This window comes from Saprolegnia parasitica, assembly GCF_000151545.1.
Source record: "Saprolegnia parasitica CBS 223.65 unplaced genomic scaffold supercont2.21, whole genome shotgun sequence".
Lineage (NCBI taxonomy): Eukaryota > Oomycota > Saprolegniomycetes > Saprolegniales > Saprolegniaceae > Saprolegnia > Saprolegnia parasitica.
In genome coordinates, this window is record NW_012156415.1 from 191746 (window position 1) to 199862 (window position 8117).

An 8117-nucleotide genomic window follows, 5' to 3' on the forward strand; every position below is an offset into this window, starting at 1 on the left:
CGGCCTCGGCCTCCTTCTTGGACGACTTCTTCTTGGTCGTCTTCTTCTTCTTCTTGAGGTCGAACATGCCGGCGACGTCCTCGGGGGCCGCGGGCGCGACGACGGCGTCCGTGCCAGGGGCGGGCAGCGAGCTTTCAACGGCCGACATCTTGGCAGGCAATTCGGGATTCAAGTCCACCCAATGGTTTGATGCGACCAGTCCATTCCTTTGCGTCGCTTGTATTATATTATATACAGGATTCTATGCCACTGAATAATAATACGCACCCAATCCACGCGTTTGATTGGCTACCTTCCCTACGAACGGCCAAAAATTCTTAGGGTCGCGCGGCCGGGACAGGGCAAGAGCCAGGGGTCCTACCTGGCAAGAGCCCACGGCGCGCCCCGACACAGCACCATCGCAACGACCGTCATGGACACGAGGGGATGATGGCAGGTGGGATGATGGTAGATCGCTCAAAAATGCAGCGCGAAAGCAATTTCCTGTGGTATTTGAAAGCGTATTTTTACTGTTGGTAATTTCTGGGCATTTATCAAGCGTAGAGTGCAAGAAAGGAGCGGTGGCGTCGGACGATGGGCTGCTTGGCTGCGGGAGTTGGGGGTTGAGACCACTTGGGGCAGGGCCCTCGACTTGAAGAAGCTGCCGCCGCAGAGGATGGGACGGGGCTGGACAAGGGACTAAAGCTAGCATAGCACACTATTTACGGATTGTGGTATGCATCGTATAGTGTGCAAGTGCACGCACCCTCAGCAGTGTTTGATTCGAAGCGCATGGCGGACGCCGACGCTGCCGGGCTGCGGGCAGAGGCTGGTGAAGCCGGGGTACAGGCGGACGCCGACGAAGCAGAGTTGCGGGCACTGACAGCAGAGCTCGCCAAGGTCCAGCGGTCTCGCGCGATGGCGCTCGAGCAGATCGCGCTGCTCAAAGTCGAGCGGGCTGCTCTGGAGACACGCTTCGACGCCGAGCGGCGCACGGCGGATCGGCGCAACGAGGCCCGCGAGCGCCAAGCACGCATCGCTCAAGAAATGGCAGAACAAGAAGCTGCGCAACAAGCAGCGCGCGACGCGTTGCATCGCCCCGTCGAGCCCCAGCTCTTTGAAGTACCCGCCAGTGCCACGCATGGCTCGGACGACCTCGACGACCTCGAAGCCTACCTCGAAAACAACTAAGATCGCTGGTCCTATTTACCCTCTCGACGCTCCCTTGCTTTCGTGGTACCTATGAGGTTCTCGTGCCAGTTGAAATACGACCACACACGTAACGAACAACGAGGCAGGGATACTGCATGGTCCATGTCCATCCTGCCGCCAATGCGCAGCGTGATTGAGCTTGCACGAAGCGATACAAGCGGCAGGCCACCCTTGGCCCACGGCGGGCACGACGTCGGGTTCTCATGGCGGCGCCACGCATTTTATGCGGATGCCGGATACGAGGGCACTGGATCCGTTGATTGGCTCGGTTGCGCGAACTTGAATGGACATAAAATGCAAGTAGTGTGCATTTGTTCCAGAGCCCGCGAGATGAGCCCGTTCGTGAACGCCAAGGTAGACGAGCATGACCGCGATGACGTAGGAAGCTCATGCATCAGTAGCTCGTCATGAGCTGCAGTCTGGCGCCATGCCACATTCACGATGCGAAGAAGGGCCTCGAGGAGCAGCTCAACCTCATGCTCATGAAGTACTGCGACCCGGTCGAAGGCGTGATCCTGGCCTTCAACGCGATCACGCTCTTGAACCCGTATGGCCACATCATCAACGAGACGCCGTACATCCACGTGCGCGTCGCTGCGGATGCGCTTGTCTTCCGGCCGACGCCTGGCATGCAGCTCTCGGCGGTCGTCAACAAGGTTGGCAGCAACCACATTGGTCTCCTCCTCGCCGGTGTCTTCAACGTCTCGATCGACTCGACCGAAATGCCGGACGGCTACGTGCACAACTTTCAGGAGGAAGCCTGGGTCGGCGACGACGGTGTCACGATTGAATTTGGCGCCGAAGTCGCGTTCCACGTCCTTCGGTACCGTCGACTCGATCATCGTTGCGTTGCGTTGGCTCACCCGTGAATGTGTAGCGTGCACCAAGCCTATGGCGTCATCTCGATCGATGGCAGCATGCGTCCGATCAAGAAGACGTCGACCAAGAAGCGCAAGTCGATCGAACCGGCGGCCGTCGTCGTGACGGAAGTCAAGAAGGTCAAGAAGGCCAAGAAGGTGGCGCAAGTCAAGAACGAGGACGACGAGGTCCCGACGCTCAAGAAGACCAAGAAGCCCAAGACGGTGGTCGACAACAACACGGACGACGTCGCGGTCGTTCTCAAGCCCAAGAAGAAGTCGAAAGCATCCAAGACTGCATAAACTAAAGGCGCAGATATACTTATAACTCGGTTTCCTTACGGAAGCGACAGCGGCGTCGCACGCAGACGCATATCGGAGGCCATCGGATGCACGTCGTCGGCGCCCACGAGGTACCAGTGCGGCGACTGCTGCGCCCGGTGCCACTTGAAGTCGTGCACCTGCGCGTACAGCGGTGACGGGTGGCCCATGCCTGCCGCTGCGAGCTGCGCGCTGAGGCCGTCGTACTGCAGCGCATATGGCGCAAAGCCCAGATTGCTGCAGTCTTCAATGATCGGATGGCTCGAAATACGGAGGTAGAAGCGCGCGTTGTGGCAGTGGTGCACGCGCAGCTGGCGGCAGGCCACCGTGAACGAGCTCTCGGCGCAGTCTTCGAGCCAGAGGGACCCGTGGATCGGCCCCGTGAGCACGTGGCAGTTGCGGAGGGCGGTCGCGCGCAGCGCCGACGTCGGCGTCACGATGCAAACGATGCAGTTGGTCAAGCGCGCAAGCGTCAAGTCGGGCGCGTCAGGCGCGTCGATGACGAGCACCTCGTCACTGCGGTCGGCGTAGATGAGCTCGTGGTCGAGCGCTGTAGGTGCGATCGCAGGCGTCGTTGGCGCGTCAGGACTCGGGATGGCCTCGGTCGTCGCGGCTGGTGCTTTTTTCGCTCGGGCTTTGAACGTAAACTTCTTGCGCGGTGCGAGCGCGCTGCGCTGGGTCTCGATCTCGGCGAGGAGACGCGAGAGGATCGCTTGCGACTGGCGAATGTCGTACGGCGGCAAGTAGAGCGACGCGTCGGCGGCGGCGTCGCGCATCGCCTGGACGCGGGCCACGAGGCTGTCGAGCTCGGCGCGGAGATTCGGCGAAGGCTCTTGGCCTTGCAGCGCGTCGAGGCCGACCCGCGTCGCAGTTTCCATCTCGGTGAACTGCTTCCAGAAGCCGTCGACGGCCGTCGCGCGCGTGTCTTTCTCCGAGAGCGCGGCCTTGCGCTGCGTCGACTCGCGCTGCTCGGCGCGGGCGTTCTCGACGACGCGGACCTTCTCTTCCAGCGACAGGCTATCGGACACGACGAGGAGCGGCGCAAAGGCCTCCGAGACGTTGACGCTCTCGGGCCGGACAGAGACGCCATGCAGCGGCGCCGCCTCAAAGTACTTGGTACCGTTCTGGGTCCCGTCGTTCTTGCCAAAGGCGAGGTCCAGGCGCACGCCGACCCAGTCGCCAGCAGGGATCCCTTCCACGGGGCCAATGTACGCGATCTCGCCCCGACGCTTCCCCGAGATCTCGCAGCGCTGCCCCACGGTCATCGTCATTGCGGCTGTCGTTGAATCGGGCAATGCCATTGGTCAAAATGCAACTTTTCACAATGGGCCAGATTTTTGCTGACCTCGATCTTACGCTGCGAGACGACGATGACGGGCTGCTCTACTGTACAGCACAAGGCAATCATAGGACTAGTAGGGGCGGAGGCTGTGCTGCCGGGTATCGATCCAGGAGATTGAGAGAGATCGAGCTTTTCGGCTGCATTTGTTGCCGAAAGCAGCATGCAACTAGTTGGCGTGCTGGGATTGGCCAAAATGAAACGGTATCCGATTGGCCAAAAAGACGTCAAAATCGAAAGTGCTACCGAGTTCCACCGATGTCGGCCGCCAGCACGTTCCGGGCGATTGCCATGCAGCGCCGGTCGGTGAGCCGCTTCCTGCCCACGGCCATCGCCAAGGACGTCGTGCAGGACATCCTTGAGACGACGCGGGTACGCGCGCATACTCTCTACATGCAAGGTTGACGTACATGCTAGCGGGCACCGACGAGCCTCAACATGCAGCCGTACGCGTGCATCCTCATCGAAGACGTAGCCCAGCGCGAGGCCATGAGCGCTGCCATGCTGGGCGGCAACGTCGAGAAGGTGCAAAGCGCGCCACTCATTGCGGTGTTCGCCGCCGACTTGGGTACGCGTACGATGCTCGCTTGTCGCTCTCACGATGCGTCGTACTAGAGCCCAGCAAGCGCCTGCCCGCTGTCGAGCACATGCTTCGCCAAGATGGCGCCAACCCGTCGTACGTCCAACAACTCGGCGCCAAGCTGCGCTTCTTTGGCGGCGAAGGCCACTTGGCGGGCGGCATCCGCGCGCTCATCTCGACTGCCGTGTCCCCTTTGCGCCCGGTCCCGACGTACGTACCCGTGACCGCGTGGTCGTACAAGCAGACGATGATCGCAGCCACGACGTTCATGTACGCTGCCGAGTCTCATGGCGTCGGCACACAGGCTATGGAAGGCTATGACGAGACGCGCCTTCGCCACGCCCTCGACATTCCGGATCGGTACTCGGTGCCGGTGGTCATTGCATGCGGCTACGCCGCACCGTCGACGAGCGGTCGCGGGCCGTCGCCGCGCCTCCCTGTCGACGATCTCTTCTTCCACGGCAAGTTTGGCCAGCCCCTTCCGTGAGCGTCGTGCTTGGTGACCGCCCGCGCCTGAATAACCAAATCTAACAGCTCACGTGCGATTCCTGCAAGCCCCTGCATGGCTCGTGGCCGGCGTACAGAGTGGACGCCGAGTGGATGCTGACGGATCAGCCAGCAGGCCACAGTAGTGAGGCGAGGAGGGCCTTCGAGCTCCGATGCACGAGCAACCAGAGCGCAAGGGGCGCACTCTCTCGTACCTGGTGCGCAGTGGATTGATCTAGGTTCCCATCGGGAAGACGCGAGCTTGCCTCGGTTGTGTTACTGCTTGAAACAGCCTGGGATCGCCTCTTATGCGAATCCTATACTCGTCAATCGTCCGAGGCAACTGGTGTTCAAGGCTCAGCACAAAAAACAAAAGACATGTGCGTATCGGGAGTTGTTGTTGTTGTTGTTCTAGTAGTAGTAGTATACGTAGTTGCGTAAGGCAGACGAGGCCCGACGGAATGGTTCTAGGCGCGCGACTTGGACCACGCCTTCTTGGCCTTGGGCGCTGGCGCCGACTTGGAGACGGTGATGTGGCGCTCGAGGCCGTCGCCGACGCTCATGTGCGCGAGCCCGAGCTTCTCGGCCGTGTCGTGGGCCAGAAGCCGCTCGTAGCTGTTGAGGTCCGGGCTCAAGTGCAGCACGCCGGTCGAGTCCGACTCGGCGTACGCCTCGATCTTTTTGACGACCGAGTGCGTCGTGGAACCGAGCGCTGCCTTCTTCTTGGGCACCACAACCGTGCTGTCGTCGTCGTCGCTGTCTTCACTGCTGCTCAACGCCGTGGCCGGCGCGACAGCCGTCTTCTTGGGCGCGCTCTTCGTGGGCACTTCTTCGTCCTCGCTGCTGTCGCTCTCGGAGCTCAGCGCCGTGGCCGCAGCAACCGCGGCAAACGTCGCCGGCACCGACGCCTTCTTTGGCGCGACCACTTCTTCTTCTTCTTCCTCGCTGCTCTCACTGTCGAGCGCCGTGGCGGGAGCCGACGGTGCAGGCGCGACCTCGCTCTCGTCCTCGCTTTCGTCTTCGCTGGAGAGCTCCGTCACGGGTGCAGATACGACGGGCGCCTTGGCAGCCACAACTGGCGACTTGGCAGCCACTTGGACCGTCTCTTCGTCGCTGCTGCTGTCGTCGCTCAGGACCATCTTGGGCATCGGTCGCACAGCGGGCGTCTTGGGCGCCACAACGGGCACTTGCTCGACAGTATCATCCTCTTCGCTGGCTTCCTCCTCGTCCACCATCGCTTCGTTAACGTCGGCATCCGACTTGGCATTTCCAATCGGCTCGCGGCGATGGCTGCGGAAGACGCGGAACTCGTGCACCTTCCACGAGCAGCCCGAGCAAAAGTCGAGTTCGCACTTGGTGCAGCGCACGGTCGCGGCGTCTGTGCGGCACTCGGCGCAGAAGATCGGGACCGCGAGGGCGGTGCGCTCGTGCTTGGACATGACGCGCGACGCGTGGGCCGTCGCATCGCACGCGGCGCAGTAGTGCTCTTCGCACTGCGCGCAGCGGAGCGTCGCGTTCGTCTTCATGCATTCCGCGCACTTGGGCAGCGTCCTATGGCATAGTCTCGATGAGCTCGCCATCGATACGGCAACGTCGGCGTACGACGACGACGACGACGGGGCAGGCGTCTGGTTGGTCGTCTTGGCGGTCGTGGGCATCGGCGCCTGCTGGCTCTTGGGGACGGACGCGATCTTGAGCTTCTTGGCGGCCGGCGGTTCGAGCACCGCGGCGGCTGCACGCTTGCTCAATCCGTCGTGACCGAACGCACAGTCGGGTCGGCTGCACGACCCGAATTTCTCGTAGTTGCGGCACTTGATGAGCGACCGCTTGTCCATCGTCGGGTCGTGGCTGAAGAGGCATTGGTCGCCAAACGAGCACGTGGATCGGGCAAAGTTGCGGCAGAGGATGGGCGACTTGCCGTTGATCGCGGTCGACGCGTCGTGGCTGAAGAGGCACTCGTCGCCGTGCGTGCAGACACCGCCCATGGCCACCGTGGCGCAGAGCACCTTGGACTTCTTGCGCGCGCTCACAGTGTCGACGCCTCGAAGCCGGTGGCGCCGCGCTCCGCAAGCGGCGCCGCCACGCCGGACGACGCCGGCGCCTGCGACTCGCCCGCCACCACCGTCATGCGCTTGCCGAGGACGACCTACGTCCACGCCATGAGGCACCGCCACGACGCCAATCGCGCGAAGCCTACCGCGTTGTTCATGGCCATGGTCGCCTTGTTCACGCTGGTCGCTTTCTCGTACACGATCGCGCTGCCAATATGCAGGATGAGCCACGACAAGCCCGCAGCGAAAGACGTACCCAGTGCCATTGTCGCGGATGTCGACCGAGACGAGCTTGCCGAACCTCTTGAAGGCCGCGCGAAGCCGCTCGATCGTGAGGGCGGGCGCGAGGTTCTGCACGGAGACGAGGTGGGCCATGCTAACGCTGCAAAAATGGCTCGAGATCTACGACGTTGGCACCAACGATGCATTGGTCGGCGCTTCGCGAGCGCGGATTGGTCGCTTTTCGAGGCATACACGCGTCTGATTGGCCAAAAAGGCTGTGGGCGTGAAGACTGCCATTTTGCGTTTTTTCGTGGTCAAGATGCTACGCCCCGCCCTTGTCCGCCGCGCCGCCCGCGGCCCGCTCCTGCAGCAGACCTCTCGCGCCATGTCCATGACGCTCGCCGAGAAGCAGCAGCAGCGTGAGCTCGATGCTGCCAAGCTTGACGATGTGCTCATCGTCGGCGGCGGCATTGTCGGCTCGGCGCTGGCGTGCAGCCTCAAGTCCAACCCGCTCTTCAAGGGCAAGAAGGTGTCGATCATTGAGACGCAGCCGCCGCGCAAGGTCGAGTCGGAGGACCTCGGCCTTCCGGACCTCCGCGTCTACTCGATCACGCCGGCCTCGAAGAAGCTCCTCGAAGCCGCTGGCGTCTGGTCCAAGATGAGCGAGAAGCACATGGCTCCGTTCCAGGACATGCAGGTCTGGGACGCGATGGGCGATGGCTTTGTGCGCTTTGACGCTGCCAAGGCCGGCGTCAAGGACCAGAACTTGGGGTACATCATCGAGCACGGCGTCTTGCAGCGTGCGCTCATGGCGCGCATGGAAGAGCTCGCGGCGCAGGATGGCGACGAGCAGCCGCTTCGCATCCACAGCCCTGCTGTTGTACGTCTTGCATTGTCGTGGCCTTCTCCGTCGCGTATCTATGGCACTCACCGACCAACTAGGTGCGCAACTTCCTCAAGGGCAACGAAGTCTGCCGCTACAGCACGGTGCACCTTGAAGGCGGCGAGGAGCTTCGCGGCCGCTTGGTTGTCGCCGCCGACGGCGGCCAGTCGCTCGTGCGCACGCTCGC

At 62.3% G+C, this 8117-nt stretch overlaps 6 protein-coding genes across 6 annotated transcripts in view; 4 read left to right on the forward strand and 2 right to left on the reverse strand.

Annotated features, from left to right (window-relative positions):
• Positions 1-1521: 1521 nt before the first annotated feature.
• Positions 1522-2351, forward strand: SPRG_20002 (hypothetical protein; the record flags this gene model as incomplete). Its single annotated transcript, XM_012345142.1, has 3 exons — positions 1522-1545; positions 1593-2014; positions 2069-2351. 3 exons carry the CDS (start codon positions 1522-1524, stop codon positions 2349-2351), a joined length of 729 nt encoding a protein of 242 aa, XP_012200532.1.
• A 275-nt stretch (positions 2352-2626) lies between these two features.
• SPRG_20003 (hypothetical protein) lies at positions 2627-3655 on the forward strand (the record flags this gene model as incomplete). Its single annotated transcript, XM_012345143.1, has 1 exon — positions 2627-3655. One exon carries the CDS (start codon positions 2627-2629, stop codon positions 3653-3655), a length of 1029 nt encoding a protein of 342 aa, XP_012200533.1.
• A 311-nt stretch (positions 3656-3966) lies between these two features.
• Positions 3967-4775, forward strand: SPRG_20004 (hypothetical protein; the record flags this gene model as incomplete). Its single annotated transcript, XM_012345144.1, has 3 exons — positions 3967-4080; positions 4126-4276; positions 4324-4775. The coding sequence occupies 3 exons, from the start codon at positions 3967-3969 to the stop codon at positions 4773-4775; spliced, it is 717 nt and encodes a 238-aa protein (XP_012200534.1).
• Positions 4776-5241: 466 nt separating this feature from the next.
• SPRG_20005 (hypothetical protein) lies at positions 5242-6759 on the reverse strand (the record flags this gene model as incomplete). The annotated part of the gene is made up of 2 exons (XM_012345145.1): positions 5242-6325; positions 6377-6759. 2 exons carry the CDS (start codon positions 6757-6759, stop codon positions 5242-5244), a joined length of 1467 nt encoding a protein of 488 aa, XP_012200535.1.
• A 41-nt stretch (positions 6760-6800) lies between these two features.
• SPRG_20006 (hypothetical protein) lies at positions 6801-7200 on the reverse strand (the record flags this gene model as incomplete). Its single annotated transcript, XM_012345146.1, has 3 exons — positions 6801-6920; positions 6972-7032; positions 7082-7200. 3 exons carry the CDS (start codon positions 7198-7200, stop codon positions 6801-6803), a joined length of 300 nt encoding a protein of 99 aa, XP_012200536.1.
• A 166-nt stretch (positions 7201-7366) lies between these two features.
• SPRG_20007 (hypothetical protein) overlaps positions 7367-8117 on the forward strand; it is a gene marked incomplete at both ends in the record, with an annotated part of 1582 nt that continues 831 nt past the window's right edge. Inside the window, 2 exons of the mRNA XM_012345147.1 lie at positions 7367-7927; positions 7990-8103. Of these exons, the coding sequence (XP_012200537.1) occupies positions 7367-7927; positions 7990-8103 (675 nt within the window). The remainder of the gene's footprint in view (positions 7928-7989; positions 8104-8117) is intronic.